This window comes from Ovis aries, chromosome 26 (genome assembly GCF_016772045.2).
Source record: "Ovis aries strain OAR_USU_Benz2616 breed Rambouillet chromosome 26, ARS-UI_Ramb_v3.0, whole genome shotgun sequence".
Taxonomy (NCBI): domain Eukaryota; kingdom Metazoa; phylum Chordata; class Mammalia; order Artiodactyla; family Bovidae; genus Ovis; species Ovis aries.
In genome coordinates this window covers 12,828,790-12,846,639 of record NC_056079.1, presented here as the reverse complement: position 1 = coordinate 12,846,639, position 17,850 = coordinate 12,828,790, and the positions used below count along the sequence as shown (strand labels likewise).

The following is a 17,850-nucleotide window of genomic DNA, read 5'->3' as shown; positions in this document are numbered from 1 at the left end:
TTTTAGAAATAATAATATTAAAAGGAATCTGGATTCCTTTCTTTTCAAAACGTTATTTAAGACCTATATCCTACTTTTATGCAAATAAATGTGTATAGATATTAGTGACCTACTTAAGCACATAATATTTCCTTGGCTTGTTTTAACTTTTTGGTAGAAGAGTGCAATAGACCTGAAAATGATAATTCTTTGAAATTTTAAGACACTTTAATTATCATTATTAAAAGATCTAACTATTAGGGATATGGAGATTCTTAGAGGAAGGTTGGTAGATTAAAATATGGCAAAATCCAACAGGTACATGTATGGTTGAGGCCCCATCACCATTCACAAGAAACTATAACAATATTGTTAATCGGCTATACCCCAATACAAAATAAAAAGTTAAAAAAAAAAAACCAACAAACAACCCTCTGTATAGGCCAAACTATTTATCTGGTGGTGTCGGTTTGAAATACTTAAATGAGTATATTTTTAAGACCTTTCCAGTTTAAAAATTTAGGTTTCTATTGTTCATTTTAAAATGTCAACTTAGGAATTCTGTGATGCAGGACATACTTATTACATACATTGGAAAGAACCTCTCTTAACGGTACTATTGTTGCAGGTATACATAAAAATATTCTTTGTCTTCCTTTAGGTGGTTTGTTTCTCCAACACTTCATTTGCTTTTAGAAAGATCTACATTTCTGCTCCAATGAATCAATAAAGAATAGTTAATGTGAAAAAACTTAAAAAGGTAAAATCCAGAAAAAATCCCCTTCAAAATGTCCCTTTCATAATAATAATTATGAAATAATGAGTCCACTTCTTCCCTGAGAAGTTACATTTGAGAGAAAGAACATGATTTGTGAGTGTGTGAGTGTGCGTGTGCGTGTGTGTGGTTGTCAAGTGATAAATTCTACTAATAACAAAATCAAAGACCCTTCAGGAACACAGGCACAACCAGCTCAAGTAGTTTGTTATTTGGGATTCATTTGTCAACAAAGATTTAGTCAGTGTCTCCCTTACCAAGTTCTGCTGCCTATGAAGTTGGATGACGCGGAGACCACGTCACCACTTCAGGTACCTCGCAGGTAACTGTAAATTCAAGACTTCCCATCAGCCTGCCTAGACCTCTCACGTCATCTCATCAAGCAGGGCTGAAAAACAGCGTGGGAAGCCAGTTTTCCAGCTGTTCCCCATTCATCTGGGCTCACATGGAGAGCAGCTTTCCTCAGTTATGGACTTAACTCTAATTAATGATATTTACAAAGCTTTTGTGGGAAATTTTTTCAAAGCAAAATATCGAGGAAGTCGTCTCTGATACCCTGGAGGTGGCTCTCGCTGTCCACCTGCTTCGGTACTTGGTGGTCTCAGGCTCCTTTCCTAAAAATAAATGACCCACTTTCCCAGTTTCAACATGCAGTGCTTCTCTCTCTGTGATTCTCTTCTGAGATCACAAGGAATATCTTTGAAGAAGTAAAATGCATCTAAAAACAGCTTTAGTCTTAAAATAGAAAATAATGGCAAAATCTGTGATGACTTGAAATGACTGAAACGATATGGTTAGGTTTTATGTTTAAATTCTATGTAACTCAGTGTCTCAGGAACTACATCATGAGGCTGGCTTGTAAAAACTGCAAGTGGAGATAAGGAACAGATGAAGCATCCAGAACAAAATTAAAAGATCCCATGGTAAAGAGCTACAGCATTTTCAGTCCCCTCAGCAGTGATCCCTGTACATTTCTTTAATATGCTCTTCACCTTTATCATACAGTTGTGAACTTTCTATCGTATTGTTATTTTATATATATTTTTATATTAATATATTTTGGTTTTTCCTTGCGATTACTGGAAAAATTTAAAACACATTTTTAATTTTTTTTAATAACAAATTGCAATTTTTAAGTAAATTCTTTTTTTTTTTTAAAGTAAATTCTTAAGTCTTATGAGAAACAATCAATGCCTTCTGATATAGTGGAATAAAGTTCTGGACTAAAAGTAAGAAGACCTAGATAATGTGCTTATCATGCTCATTCCCTAAGTCATGTCTGACTCTCTGAGGCCTGCCTGGGTCTTCTCTCCATGGGATTTCTCTTGAAAGAATACTGGAGATGGTTGCCACTTAAACACTGACTGGCTTTAGTGCTGGACAAGTCACTGATTCTCTGGGCCAAAGATTTTTCTTTCTAGAAAATTGTGGATACTGATATTTGATTCACTAGGTTGTGAAATAACTGCAGTTAAAATTAATTCAGCACTTACACTTTATAGGCACAGTGATTATTATCTTTCTTTTTATCATTAAAATTGAAATATAATTAATTTACAGCATTGCATTAGTTTCAATTGTAAAGGAAAGGGATTCAGTTAAACATATATGTATATCTATTCTTGTTTAGATTCTTTCCTACTATAAAAAATAACCTATTTTTTATAGGTTATTACAAGATATTAAAAATAGGTCCCTGTGCAATATAGTAGGTCTTTTAATAATTATTTTATGAAAGATTCCAAAGATCTCTACTATTACTAATCCTGTTTACAATGAAACCCAGGTTTATGGAGGTTAACTACCCTGCTCAAGATGACATAGCTGATAAGTGACAGAGGTGGGATTACAAATTCAAATCTTAACTGCTTTGAGGCTCTGTGCTTATAAACAGCATTCTAAAAATACACTGTAATATGATATTCAAAATTGACACATTTTCCCACATAAGATCACTGTTGTAAAGGTTACGTCTTACTGTGAACTCAGTGTTTATGAAGGATATTCAATACTTGGTAAATTTAATGGGATTAAATTGGTTGTGATCTTGGAAATAATTAAAAGGAAATGCCTGGGAAAAACAAATAAACATGTCTAAGATGCAAAAGTACTGTATCTTTTTTTTTTCCTCAGAGGAAAGGGCCTCATATCCTAGCTTCACATACAGTAGCATGTTAGGCAGCCTTGGGTGTCCTTCTACAGCCATGGAAAACCACGGGAAATGGAGGATGATATGCAGAAGGCTTCCTCTCTTTTAGGGGCAGAAGCAATAAAGGGGAGAAAGAGCTCACTAGTGGAGGAGACTGAAAGGGTCAGGCTGTGGCTATAACATTAGGGAGAAAAGACAATTCTAGCGGAGTCCACCAAGTCAGGCTGGCTGATGGGAAAAGCCACAAGGATGATCCTCTTGTTTTTTTTTTTTTAATGTAGGCCATTTTAAACTCTTTATTGAATATGGTTCTATGTTGCTTCTGTTTTACGGGTGGGGGGAGGGGAATTTGCTTTGTTTTTTGGCTGCGAGGCATGTGGGATCCTACCTCCCCAAACAGGGATCGAACCTATGCCCTGGGCACTGCCACTGGAAGGTGAAGTCTTAACTACCAAACAGCCAGGGCAGTCCCAAGATGAGCCTCTCTGGAAGCCTGGATAAGTCACCACTGATGAAATGCAACGGTTCAGGAAGAGACTAGAAGTTCTTATCTTCAAAAATACTGAGCATTTTCTCCCAAAACAAGTTAGTACTACACAAAAGTGGCACTAGCTAAAAAAATGTAATTGTTCTTTGATTCAGTGTATATGTGCTTAAAATGCACCATGGAAGTGTCTCAAGGTAATGTTCTTTCCCCTTCTAGGCCCAACTCAAGAATGGAAATTGGACAGGTCGACCTCTTTGGTTCTCAAATGCAGAACAATGATCTCTATCTCCAAACAACTTTTGAAATACAGGAAACACATGTTTTAGAAGTATCTTCAAAATAGGTTAATACAGCACTCATGAATGCTTGGAAAAGAATGCAGAAATATGATTTAACAGCTTTAAAAACTATTTTCTGGGTTTACTCTATAAAGAAAATTCTTAAAGCATAAAAAAGTGTGTTATCTAAAATTAAAGGAAAGAGACAAACAGAAACAGACTATAAATTCCTGTGGAAATTTTAAATCTAGTTACCCCAAATCTCCAACGAAAGATTTCTTTTGGCTTCTAGATATTAACTACAAAGAGGATTCTAGCTAAACTAACTCAACAAAGAAAATAAAAAATATCATACCTTTTCCCCCCTCAGACACTTCCAAATTTATTTTTATTATATCACAATGCATTGGTTTTAATATTCCTGAGAATTGATTTTGGGGGCCACATTTAGGTTTATGTGGTAACGCTTAAAATTTGTCCTTATGTCAGGATTTGTCAAAACACATAATACTACTTATTCTGGTTTTAGCAGGAAAACCTTTCTCTAATGCTGAAATTCAGTAAATACTGCATTTTATGCACTGCTCGAGTCTTCCACATTTTATTTCTCCTTTTAAAATAAGACACCCTGATTAAAATTAGGTGCTCAGTGTTTATAGTCTCTAAGACATAATCTCTAAGAGGGCAAGGGCTGTGTAAGGTTGCTCACTGCACTCTCTGTGATAATGCCTCAATAAATAAATGTCCAAAGAACGTTAGATGGATGGATGAATGAACGGTCACTTCCTTTTCTGATGTTATTTTATTCAGCCACTAAAGGAATGGTGGTATCGTATTGTTAAGGAAGGACAAGACGTGAGTCTGAAGACATTCTAAGATGACACAGGAACAATAAACTAAAAAGAGTCGCTACACACGTGCATTTTCTTTGATCTCTTTTATTTAAGGATGAAATCTTTGTTGGGACATAGATTCAATGGAACATAGAGGTTTTCTGCTGAATTCATTCCTAAGATTCCTAGCAATCCATCAAGCTCTGTTTTTTAACCTCACATATGCCAGTTACTTTTCCTTTCACTCCTCTGTATGTAGATATTTCTCTTGGTACACACTGTTCTCAGTAGCACTAACGTTAGAGCAAATGACATATGTAATACCAATTAAATATTTATGCAATGTAGCACTGAAATGGTAAATATTGTATTATGCTTTCCACTTGTCATTAGTCAGGAGTTGTTGCTACATTCTGCAAAAATGATAGCCTAAAACAAAGAAGACAGCCCTGTATTTCATAGGCAAAATATTCATCTACAGTGCAAACTGGAGTTTAGATGACTTTAAAAGCATTTCTTATTGCTGTTGTCCTTGGACTTTTTCAAGTCAGGGAGAGTCTTATATTTGAATGGTAAAAACAGTCTGCTTATACTATTTCCCATATATTATTTACTTTGAAAAGTTAAAGTGTTAGTCGCTCAGCTATGTCTGACTCTTTGCGATCCCATGGACTGTAGCCTGCCGGACTCTTCTGTCCATGGGATTCTCCAGGCAAGAATAATGGAGTAGATAACCATTTGCTTCTCCAGAGGATCTTCCTGACGGGATCGAACCTGCATCTCCTGCTTTGTAGGCAGGTTCTTTGCCATCTAAGCCACGAGGGAAGCCCACCAAACTAAGAGTAAATCAATACTTTTTGGTGAGGAGAGGAAGAGCATACTTTCTACATTTGTATAATTACTTGATTTTGGTAGTAACCTCTTTTTTCTTTAGAGTAATACTAGAATCAACGTAAAACTAAACATTTTTATGTTTTGCTAATAAATAGCAGCAAAAAATCCGTAACATCAAAAAACTCTTAAGTGTACAATATATTGATTTTTTCCCTAGTATAGGTTCAACTCAGAAGTCACTGAAATGATTATACAGAGGTGGCTAGAGAAAGAACTGAATTTTAAGTGATCTCTCGATCTTTTCTAGGTTTCTAAATGATACGCTAGATCAGGTAGAAGATAAGTGAAATAAAATACTGATCTATTGATTTAAAATTTTCAGTTTACAATTTTCAACCCGCTAAAATACGAGCAATACATTTTTTTTTCTTATATTGTGGTGATACCACATTAGTATTAAAAATGCCACCATTCCATCTTGGACAAAATGCATTTTACTGAGTGTAATACAACCAAGAGCTAAGGGAAGAAGCCATCATGAAAAATGGTATATAATTCATTGTTCAGCTGTGTTCAAGAACCTAATAAAACAGCACTTTTATGACAAAGACACGTCAAAAAAGAAAAAAAAGAATGTCACAACACATTTTATTTTGCTATCTATATTTAAGTGGTTGATTTTTCCACAAAGCCTAAAGGGCTGGCTTATTTTTCCTCCTGACCCTGAGTTGCATACATATAGCTAGTACCGTAATCAATTTCAAGGTACACAGAGAGGTAAAGATATTCATAAAATGCAAATAGACCCAGAAGTAGGACAGATAACTGCTAAGGAATCATCACTACCATGAACCTGGATCCGACAGGTTATGTTTTGCTTGATCTAGGGAATGCTTATGTTGTTAAACAGCCTTTTTAGCAGATGTATGACAACATCTATTTTAGGAATCGGTTGGTAGCAGCTGTTCAAAGGAAATAAATAACTACATAGTATTTTTTCCTAAATGAAAAGGAATATTGAAAATGTGAGTAGTTCTTTGGTTAGCAGCCTATGTCAGAAGTTCATGAGAAAAACAATGTTGAGTTATTTGTTGTTGGAAATGAGTCCATAAACCAGTCCCTTACAAGTTCAGACTTTCGTGGAAAAAAAAAGATTACTGAAGGTTTGGAAGGCAATAGGAAGTGTCTGTTTAGGGATACAGGGTTGTTTTTTTTGTGTGAGTGATAGAAGTACTCTCAAATTGGTTGTGGTGATGACTGCAAAGCTGTATGAATATACGGATCCCCATTGGACGTGTATACTTTAAGTGGGTGAACTATATGGTATTTGAATTATATCTTAACGAACTGTTATAATGGACTTCCCAGGTGGCGCTAGTTGCAAAGAATCCACCTACCAATGCAGGAGACACAAGAGACATCGGTTTGATCTCTGGGTGGGGAAGATCCCCTGAAGTAGGAAATGGCAACCCACTCCAGTATTTTTGCCTGGAAAATCCCACAGACAGAGGAGCCTGGTGGGCTACAGACCATGACATCGCGAAGACTCGGATACAACTGAGCACAAAGTCAATACTTCTAAGCCGTTACATAAAAAAAAATAGTCATGGGGATTAGTGGGTTATGATAAACTTGGCCTAAAGGGCCCAAAATTGAGAAACTATGCTAACATATGTAATTTTTATTGAAAATAATTTTTGATGTAGACCATTTTTAAAGCTTTAATGGAATTTGTTATAATATGACCTCTGTTTTATGGTTTGGTTATTTTTGTCCACAAGGCATGTGGAATCTTAGCTCTCAATCAAGGACCGAACCCACACCCTCTGATTGAAAGGTGAAGTCTTAACCACTGAACAACTAGGGAAGTCCCAAGCATAATATATGTTGATAAGATTTTTGTTTTCTCGAGTTTCCCTTAAGTTTACATTCTATGTGCAAACTCTGTTGGTGCTACTCTACATGTAATCTCCCATGATACTTCTGTGAATTTTCAGACTCTGCCCAGCAGCATATGGTCACATTAACGAGGCTGTGTCCATAACGGTGCTATTTGAAGTTTGGCTTGACGCGTTGCAGTTTTCGCTGGTGTTAACATAGTAATTTCAACAGGTTTTGACCAGTGTTTCCTAACGTTTCAATGACGTTTACACTTTATGATAAGATTTGTGGGCATATTTCAGTGTGCAGAAAGGCAAAATTTCAGGGTATCTCACACCTACGAAAAAGAGCCTTCTGTGAGTAAAAAACAATAATCAAGATGCCTATTCATCCCATAACTGTGAGCAGAAGCAATAGTAACCAAAAGACTATCTCCTTTCTATTCATTCTCTGGTAAACAACTGCTGACTATTGCCCATCTTCATAGTTTTCAGATTTTAGAAAAACAGCTCAGTTCAGTTCAGCTGCTCAGTTGCATCTGACTCTTTGCGACCCCATGGACTACAGTACGTCAGGATCCCCTGTCTATCACCAACTCCCAGAGTTTGCTCAAACTCATGTCCATCGAGTCAGTGATGCCATCCAACCATCTCATCCTCCATCATCCTCTTCTCCTCCTGCCTTTAATCTTTCCCAGTATCAGGGTCTTTTCCAGTGAGTCAGTTCTTTGCATCAGGTGGCCAAAGTATTAGAGTTTCAGCTTCAGCCATCAGTCCTTCCAACGAATATTCAGGGTTGATTTCCTTTAAGATAGACTGGTTTGATCTCCTGGCAGTCCAAGAGACTCTCAAGAGTCTTCTCCAACACCACAGTTCAAAAGCATCAATTCTTCAGCGCTCAGCTTTCTTTACTGTCCAATATCCATACATGACTACTGGAAAAAGCATAGCTTAGACTAGACGGACCTTTGTCGACAAAGTAATGTCTCTTCAAAATGGAGTAAATTAGGGCCCAGAAAAAGTGGGACAGCTATTTTTTTGGATAGGACTGTACCACTAACCACTATCATTGAACCTAACCTTTATGTTTAGTGATCAGGAGAATTTTCACTCTGGAAAGGCATATCATTTAAAGATAATGCGTCGGAGAAGGATCTTAATCGGGAGCTCAGTGATCTAAAGAAAACCACATTTGACTCTGTTGAGAAGAGGTCTGCCATATGTGTAGACCTGGACATTTGATTTTTAAGAACTCGGATATGATAAATCATGGCCCATCTATTCTATTATGAATCAGCCTCATCACAGTTTTCCAGTTCTTCATGGTTTCTCAATTCTGCTCACTTCTCTGTCACAACACGGCTTCATGACCTCCCACTTAGACTAGTTTTCTAACAGCGCTGTCTACCTTTGTGCTGTCCAAATGGTAGCCACCAGTCAAACGTGTAGCTGTTTGAGTTCAAATTATTTGCGTGCACATGTGTGTGCTCAGTCACTTAGCTGTACCTGACTCTTTGCAGCCGCCTGGACTGTGGCTTGCCAGGCTCTTCTGTCTACGGGATTTTCTAGGCTAGCAGACTGGAGTGGATTGCCATTTCCTGCTCCAGGGGATCTTCCCCACCCAGGGATCAAACCTGTGTCTCCTGTGTCTCTTGCACTGGCAGGCAGATTCTTTACCACTGTGCCACCTAGGAAGCCCCTCAAATTAGTTAAGAATAATAAAATCTAAGCTCCAGGCTCTTAGTTACACCAGCCGCTTTTCAAGGGCTATCGAGTCATGTGTGTCTAGTGGCTATGAACTGGACACTGTAGAAATGTTTCCTTCATCAAGTACCACATCTGACTGTGCTGCAGTGGACCACACCACCAGGGAGCCTGTCTGAAACACAGCCTCTGTTCTCACACTGGATCTGCTGAATGTGCATGTTAACAAGATCCCCAGGTGATTCCGAGGAGCTGTTAAGTCTGAAAAGCCCAACTTCGGACTTTCTGTCTTGGAATTGCATATTTTGGAATGCCACTAGAGCAATTTTTCGAAACATAAATGTGATGCTTTCTCACTGCAATGCTTCCATTTCTTCAGTTTCTTCCCTCTTTTCAGTTCTTCAAAAACCTCATGGGAGGCCCTGTAGATAATGTCCTGGGACCCTTGGTAGTTTCCAGTCCAGCTTCCATCATTTACCGGCCTGTGTGACTTTAAGGCGAAGTGCCTTTCTAAGACTATCATATTTGTTAAACAGAGATAACTCACGGGGCTGCTGGGAAAATGAAGGGAGGAAATTTGTACACAGCTTCGAACACAGCAGTGGTATGTCGTGAGCCTCCATAGGCAGCGTTCTGGACAGCTCTTGCTTCTTCCTTTCCCGCCTCGGACGACCTTGTCTCATAGTGATCTCCCAGCAACCATTGTGACGTCAAGCCCAGAGAAATGAACTCCTCTGCATCTCTCAAACTTCACCTGCTATTTTTACATCAAGTCTTTCCCCAACATCTTCAGCCAGGGGCAGGTGTTTCCTTCTTTCCTTTTCTCTCTCTCTCTCTTTTTCTCATTTGGCCAAAGTTGTTATGAAACCATGTTCTATTAAAAGTGTACAGTATACATACCTTTGCACACATCTTTATAACTTGACTGGGAGCTTCTAGAAGAAACGGCTAATTTGAACCTCTAACGCAGAGTGGAGTGATGAGAAAAATGCTGAGCTAAAAATGGTTACTAAAAAGCCTTAGAAGTACCAGGAGAAAATTTATAAGTGACTTTTAAAAAAATAATACTTGGAGTAAATAAGAATTTTATAGGTATAACATGAACACTAGAAATGACAAGAAAATATTGATAACTTTGATTACTTTAAAAATTCCACATAGTATATGGCAAGATAACCAAAAACAAAGTTCAGAATAAACTGGAGGAATATTTAACATATGACAAATGATTCGTATCCTTAATCAACATGTACAATTGTCCCCTAAAAAAAGAATAAAAACCCCAAAAGAAAAACGGAGGAAACTAGGCTATTAAAACACATATAGGAAAACTACAAATGGTCAATAAGCATTTGAAAAGATATTCAGCCCTACCAGTAAAAAATGACAATGACAATAAAATATTTTTACCTAAGAGATTGCTAAGAATTAAAACTACTGATTATATGTAGCACTGATAGCTGTATAAACTGAGGGTAACTTGGACCTGAGTAAATTTAAGACATGCCCATGCTCTGGCACAGAAAACTTCTTTCAAAGAATTTATTCTGATCAAAAATTTTATCAACGGAAGACACCCTGCAAACACAAACACACACACAAATGCATAAGAAAATGGTCATGCATTTTTGGAAACTGGTTAATTGAAAATAGGTGCTAAATGATAGTCTGTGTGTGTGTTAGTCACGCAGACATGTCTGACTCTTTGTGAGCTTACAGATTGTAGTCCACCAGGCTCCTCTGTCCATGGAATTTTCCAGGCAAGAATACTGGAGTGGGTTGCCATTCCCTTCTCCAAAGTGATAGGTTAGTGAGTGAGAAAAATCTGGTACAAAATGCATTAAAAATATGGACTTCTAGGTGTATATGTGTGTGTGAGTTGCTCAGTTGTGTCTGACTCTGCAATGCCATGGACTGTAGCCCGCCAGGCTCCTCTGTCCTAGGGATTTTCCAGGCAAGAATACTGGAGTAGGTTGCCATTTCCTTCTCCAGGGGATCTTCCTGACCCAGAGATCGAAACTGAGTCTCTTGCATTGCAGGTAGATTCTTTACCATCTGAACTACCAGTGAAGCCTAGGTGTATATGTGCATGGACAAATATCTGAAACGGTGGACACCAGAAAGTTAATAGCAGTTACCTATGCAAAGATTTAACATTGACCTATGGGAATTAATTTTCACTTTCTTTTCGGCTTCTGTCTCTGAAATTTTGGTTAGGAATAGGAATCTGAATGTAACGCAGGAAACCCGGATCTGATCCCTGGGTTAGGAAGATCCCCTGGAGAAGGAAATAGAAACCCACTCCAGGGTTCTTGCCTGGGAAACACCATGGACAGTGGAGCCTGGCAGGCTACAGTCCCTAGAATCGTAATGAGCTGGACATGACTGATTGACTTTCACTTTGTCCGAGATAGGAAAAAACCACCCAACACAAAGCCTGTCTCCTCTCTCCCTTCCTTTCTGACTGTTCTGAGATAACTCTACCTTAGAGAAGAGACTGGTAAATGCTATATTCTCATAACTTCTCTTGACCTTACTGGAAGGTGAGAAAATTCTAGGAGACAAATAATCCCTCAGGCCCTTTATTTCTTTAAGGCTTTGACTTTATACTGACAGTCAGTACGAGGGAAGGGGACCTCTAAGGGAATGGAAATAATTTAAGGATGGCTGTGCTTTTGTGAAAGGTGGTAAGGTCAATCTGATGATGACATTGGTCTCCCCATTGATTCTAGGGTTTATCAGGCTGATCTGCCCGGACAAATCTCTCTCCCAGCTCTATACCACTCAATAGAAAAGGACCGCCCTCCCAGAGAGCAAAGTGTCCTCCTCTGTTTTTCAAGGGTAAAGGCAGTATCTTCACTCTCAAGAAGATTTATCACGCTAACTGATGAAGAAGTGAAATTCTTTACCTGACTTACACAACAGCAAAGAAATCACTGTGTTAATTATTTAACAAAGAAAGACCAGTGAAAATTCCAAGTATGTTTGTGTGCTTAAGTAAAGCAATAAAAGGATGGCTTAATTCTTTGATGATAAAAGTAATTTTTCTAGATTCCCTATATATGGTGCTGACGATCCTCTTGCAGGGCAGGAATAGAGAGGCAGACATAGAGAACGGATTTGTGGACATGGAGGTTGGAAGGAGGGGGTGGGACGAATTGGGGGAGGAGCACTGATAAACATACTCTCCTGTGTATAAAGCAGATAGCTAGCGGAACCTGCTGTCTAGCCCAGGGAGCTCAGACTGCTGCTCTGCGATAGTCTAGATGGGTGGGATGGGGGGGGGGAGGGAGGGAGGCTCAAGAGGGAGGGAATATATGTACATATATACTACATGTGTATATATATACAGCTGAGTCCCTTCACTGTACAGCAGAAACTCATACAACACTGTAAAGCAATTATACTCCAAGGGGAAAAAAAAAGTAATTTTGTCAGATAACACTTGGAACTGTATCACCTTAATTTCCAGCACAGTAACTAAATCACAACAAATGTTCAACAAATTATCTCTTGAACTGACAAGAGTACATGAATATTTTAAAAACGAATCGCCAGTCTATGTCCGATGCAGGATACAGGATGCTTGGGGCTGGTGCACGGGGATGACCCAGAGACATGTTATGGGGAGGGAGGTGGGAGGGGGGTTCATGTTTGGGAACGCATGTACACCCGTGATGGATTCATGTCAATGTGTGGCAAAACCAATACAGTAAAGTAAAATAAAGTAAAAATAAAAATTTAAATAAAAAAAAAGAAAAGAAAAAAGAAAAAGAAAAAAAATAAGAATAAAAATAATTTAATGGCTGCAGTTACCATCTGCAGTGATTTTGGAACCCAAAAATTTAAAGTCTCTCACTGTTTAAAAAAAAAAAAATTCCATGAAGATAAAGATAAAATCAAAGGGAGATGTTTAAAGTAGGATGCTAACCATGAAACAGTAAAAACTGATAATCTGAAAAAAAGGAACATTTTGAGTTTTTATTTAGGAGTCTAATATTCAATTATATTCATTGACGGATCCTTAAAAGGAGGAAAGGCTCACAAATAATAGTGATCTGATCTCACATTAAAATGCTATTTTTCTTCCTAATCACACAGTGTAAATAAAATTAAATGGTAGCAGAGCTGATAGTCAAAACATTTAACAACCTATTAAATAAATATTTAAGAGGACACAGGCACTTAAGATCAGAAACTATGTCCAACAGCACAGACACTGAACTCCAGCACTGCGTAGTACTTATCGGTTTAGCATGTACTACAGAAAAAAAAATCCCCTACTAATATGCTTAATTTATTACATCCCACTTATGACTGTTACATTCGAGAAACCGTTTAAAATTATCTAGCAGTACACTGTTGACGTACACAAATAATGAACAAATAGTTAGCCAGAAGAGACGCTCTTCAAGGCCGGATATCTTCTAGATAAATACTAGGAATCTGTTTATGAAGGCTGACTGCTGTTGTTGTGACATTCCTGTGCACCATGAGTGTTACAAAACAGCACAGCAATGTATCATTAGTGTGATCTCAGCGAGCGACAACCCTTTCAGTACCTGGCTTGACCACCTTCACAAGGAGGGAGTTAACTTAGACGATTGAAAAATGACAGAAAGGGCTCATCTTGTTTTCACCTCTGATGGACGGTGGCTGCACAAAGCCCTGTGATGAGGATGATCAGGCTGTGTGCAGGTTTAGTGGGAGGGGTGCCAGGTCCATGAGTGACGTCAGCCATGGTCACAGAATCGGAAGTCACAGTAGGTAACGTGCCACCGCATTGCTCCCCCCAACTCAACTATCTCTCAACTTCCTTCATGCTCTAAAATTCTACTTTCCTCTTCAGTGACATGACTCAAGATGGTCCCTTCACTTCCTAAGGACATAATTCATAGTTAAGGAGTATTATAGCTAAAGACAGAAACCAGTTTACCACAAAAGGGTCTTACTATTCCCAGACAGCCCTGTGACACTTATTCACTTATGGAATTTCACCGGGCATCACAAATAGCTCTGTAAACCTGCGGAAGCATCACTGGCTGTTCTTGGCGAAACACACAGCCTGTGATTTATCTCAGTAAACATGATTTGCTTTTTGATGCTGTATGCCTTTCTGTACACACTTAGATCAAGATTGGATATGGTCATTTCTGACATTTGAATAAGCCATTGGCCAATAGCTTGAACGCTCATCTATGTTCTGAAATAGTTAAAGAAAAGACACATTTGCAACTTCTCTTAGCAGCTCCAATCAGTCAGGTGACAAAAACCACGATCAATATTCCATCCGAAAAGGTGGAAAACCCACAGACAGGGACGTGTACATCATCCAGCCCTGGTTTTATGGATGCACAGCTCTCTGGAGAAAAGTTCCTGAGTGCACAAGGATGGCTCTGAGTGGTGGGTTTTACATTTAGACCGCAGGCTTGGCTGAAAGATGAGCAACATCACGAGGAGGAGCAGCGAGCTCCCTATTGACACCGCCCTGAAGGGGATTCCCACACAGAGCCCATTCCTGCAAGCGCATGAATTACTTCTTGGACATGAAATGTCACAGAAGTGAACACACTCACGAGAGACAAATGCAACACAGACGGATGCTCTAGTGAGTGTCCAAGGCAGACCTCGCACTTCACGCAAACACAGCTTCTCCATTCATCTACATAATGAGAATAACCATTTATCATCCATCAGGACCAACTTCTCACCCATGACGTACAACCTCTGAATACAAGCCCTGTCCAGATAAACACATAAAACCAAATGAACAATCAGGCAACGTCCCGATGTATAGACGAAAGAGTTCTAGAAACGGGCTCTTACCTATAAAATACGACAGCAGTATTGCCAGGAGCACTGAGACCCCTACAGCGCACAGGGCAGTACATTTCCAGCTACAGTACTTTGAAGACTTCTTGAATTTAAAAGCACTTCTTGATAGGGTGTTTCTAGGTAGTGGCCGAGTAGGTGGTGAGTAAACAGAGCCAGAGGCCATCGTGTATCCTGGGGTGGCAGTGCTGAACAGTGGCGTGGTCCCTGTTCCTGTTTTGAATAGGAAATGCCTGCAGGACAGGAGAAAATCATCGTAAGATACAAATATACTGTGATTGGAGAGACAGAGATAGTGAGGCATGAGCTCACCTCTCGTTCTGTCTCTCTCTGGCTTTAAAATCATTTACTACATAGAGTTAAAAAAAAAAGAGAGACATTAAGAAAATATTTTAACCTAAAAACCCAACTCGGAAACATATGACTTTGAAGAGGCTGATTTGTAATGAATAGAGGAGGAGGAGTTACAGACACAGAGGACTCCTGTCCCTTCCAGTAGGTGTCTGGAGAGACTGCAGAGGCATTCTAGTCACACCATTTTACTGTACAAAACCATTCTGGAAGCTCCCGTTATGGACTGCCTTCAGAACACCTCCACATTTCACGGAAGGAAAGCAATGACATGACTTTATAGCTGCATGTGGCTTTGCTCCATGTGAGGATATGTACGCCTACATACACAAGCATGCACGATCACATAGAATAGGCTGCTTTCTTTCCTGGACATGCTCGCAAAATTCTCACCTGTCCCCCACCTCCCACCACCCATATCGAGTACTGCCAATCTTGGCCACAGGTGGCTGGCCAGTTTTCAAGGGAGGCAAACTAATTTTAATCTTTTGCTTACGTCAAACATAACCAGCAAAGCGAGTCTACTGGGGTGAGGGATGGAGAAAGGGAAGGAAACACAGAACACTTTCTAAAACCAGCCTCAATGAATGAAGAGGCTAGTGAAGCAAGTTTTTAGATCAACTTCCCAGGTGGTGCAATGGTAAAGAATCTGCCTGCCAGTGTAGGAGATGCAAGAGATTTGGGTTCGATCCCTGGAGTAGGAAATGGCAACCCACTCCAGTATTCTTGTTTGAAAAATCCCATGGAAAGAGGAGCCTAGAGGGCTAGAGTCTACATGGTTGCAAAGAGACACGACTGAATGGTTGAGGACACACAGGCATACACACAAAAAGATTCCCTAATGATTTGAGCTGAATGACAGTGGGGCAAACTGCCTCTAAAAGTTCTCTACTCTCTTGAAAATGTCAAAGCAGAAATTGAGTGATCACACGAAAGGAGTGACAGGTAATTCTTTATAAAAGATGACTAGTGTTAAGATTCCTATGAACATTAAATGTCCTCAAATTGAGAAAAAAGCATCATGTTTTTCATGGTTGAAATTTCATAGTATGACAGTATCTTACTGTGTTTTTACTTTGTGTCCTAACCTTTTCTATTATTTTCCCTAATAACATGTTCAGTGAGGTCAACAGACTCTGCTCTCTTTCCTATGCAGGAGACTATAGGAAATAACCTAAGAGTATTCCATCATGGTGCAAAACAGCCTGCATGCAAGAAGATTTGAGATGGGGTACAGCTGGATATTTAAATTGGAATGCAAAGTAATTTGTTTTAATGGCTATTAGAAAATAGACTGAATATATCAAACAAGTTAGGGGGGTTAAAGGGGCTTCCGAGGTGGCACTAGAGTGGTAAAGAACCTGCCTGCCAAGGCTGGGGACAAAAGAGACAGGGGTTTGATCCCTGGGTCAGGAAGATCCCCTGGGGGAGGCATGGCAACCCACTCCAGTATTCTGGCCTGGAGAATCCGATGGACAGAGGAGCCAGGCGCATACAGAGTCGGACACGCCTGAAGTGACTCAGCACGAACAAGGGGTTAAAGGACAGAACCTAGAAGGCAGATTGCTGAGGTTCAAATCCTGGTTTACTATACTAGGTATGTGTCCTTGGGGAAAGTATTTAACTCCTCTCTGTGTTTTGGTTTCTCAATATGGAAAACAAGAATAGTATCTATCTGTCAGAGTTGTTATTAGGCTTAAATGAGTTAATGTGCTTACTGTAAAGTACCTGGAATACAGTGAGCACAATGTGGGGCTTCCCAGGTGCCCCAGTGGTAAAGAATCCAACTGCCAATGCAGGAGACGTGGGTTGGATCCCTGGGCCAGGAAGAGCCCCTGGAGAAGGAAATGACGACCCACTTAAGTATTCTTGCCTGGGAAATCCCATGGACAGAGGAGCCTGGTGGGCAATAGTCCATGGGGTGCAAAAGAGTTAGACAGGGCTTAGTGACTAAACAACAACAACCACCAGCAAAAATATAAGTGTTGAAAACTGAAAGAAAAAACAAGCTTATGATTTAACAACATATTATTGCTTAGGCAAGGCTAACCAGGGATTTAAGTTTACAAAGAACCCATTTCTGGAAAAATTATTAAGTGGATAAATGTGTAGCTGATGCACTGCTGCTGCTAAGTCACTTCAGTCGTGTCTGACTCTGTACGACCCCAGAGACGGCAGCCCACCAGGCTCCCCCGTCCCTGGGATTCTCCAGGCAAGAACACTGGAGTGGGTTGCCATTTCCTTCTCTAATGCATGAAAGTGAAAAGTGAAAGTGAAATCACTCGGTCGTGTCTGACTCTTTGTGACCTCATGGACTGCAGCCTACCAGGCTCCTCCATCCGTGGGATTCTCCAGGCAAGAGTACTGGAGTGGGGTGCAGATATGGTAAAAGTCATGAAAACTTGCCTCACGGGTATAGTGGAAAGAATTCTAGGTTAGAAATCAGAAGATTTAAGTTCCTGATCTAACATTTCCTAAATTTAGGATCTTGTTTCCATGTGTAAAATGAAGCTAATGATTTACTTACCTTACAAAGCTGTAAAGAAGTTAATGCATCTAAAAAGGCTTTGTCAACCACAAAATTAGAATACATGCAGATGACAAGTAACTACTTCTATAAATTATACTAATGACCATATTATGAGGTCCATTTCCCCCCAGAGAACTACTTTACAAAGCAAACTTTAAAGTTTACAACCTGAATTAAATGGTATGTTGGAAGCAGTGTTTGGCACCTGCTACCATATT

The 17,850-nt window shown here is 39.4% G+C and overlaps 1 protein-coding gene across 13 annotated transcripts in view; it reads right to left on the bottom strand.

The window, feature by feature from the left end:
• Nucleotides 1-17,850, bottom strand: part of TENM3 (teneurin transmembrane protein 3) — a 2,757,765-nt gene that overhangs the window by 149,953 nt on the left and 2,589,962 nt on the right. For all 13 annotated transcript variants that reach the window (XM_060406900.1, XM_042241437.1, XM_042241441.1 and 10 more), the window contains one exon: nucleotides 14,746-14,984. In XM_060406900.1, coding sequence (XP_060262883.1) covers nucleotides 14,746-14,984 — 239 coding nt within the window. The remainder of the gene's footprint in view (nucleotides 1-14,745; nucleotides 14,985-17,850) is intronic.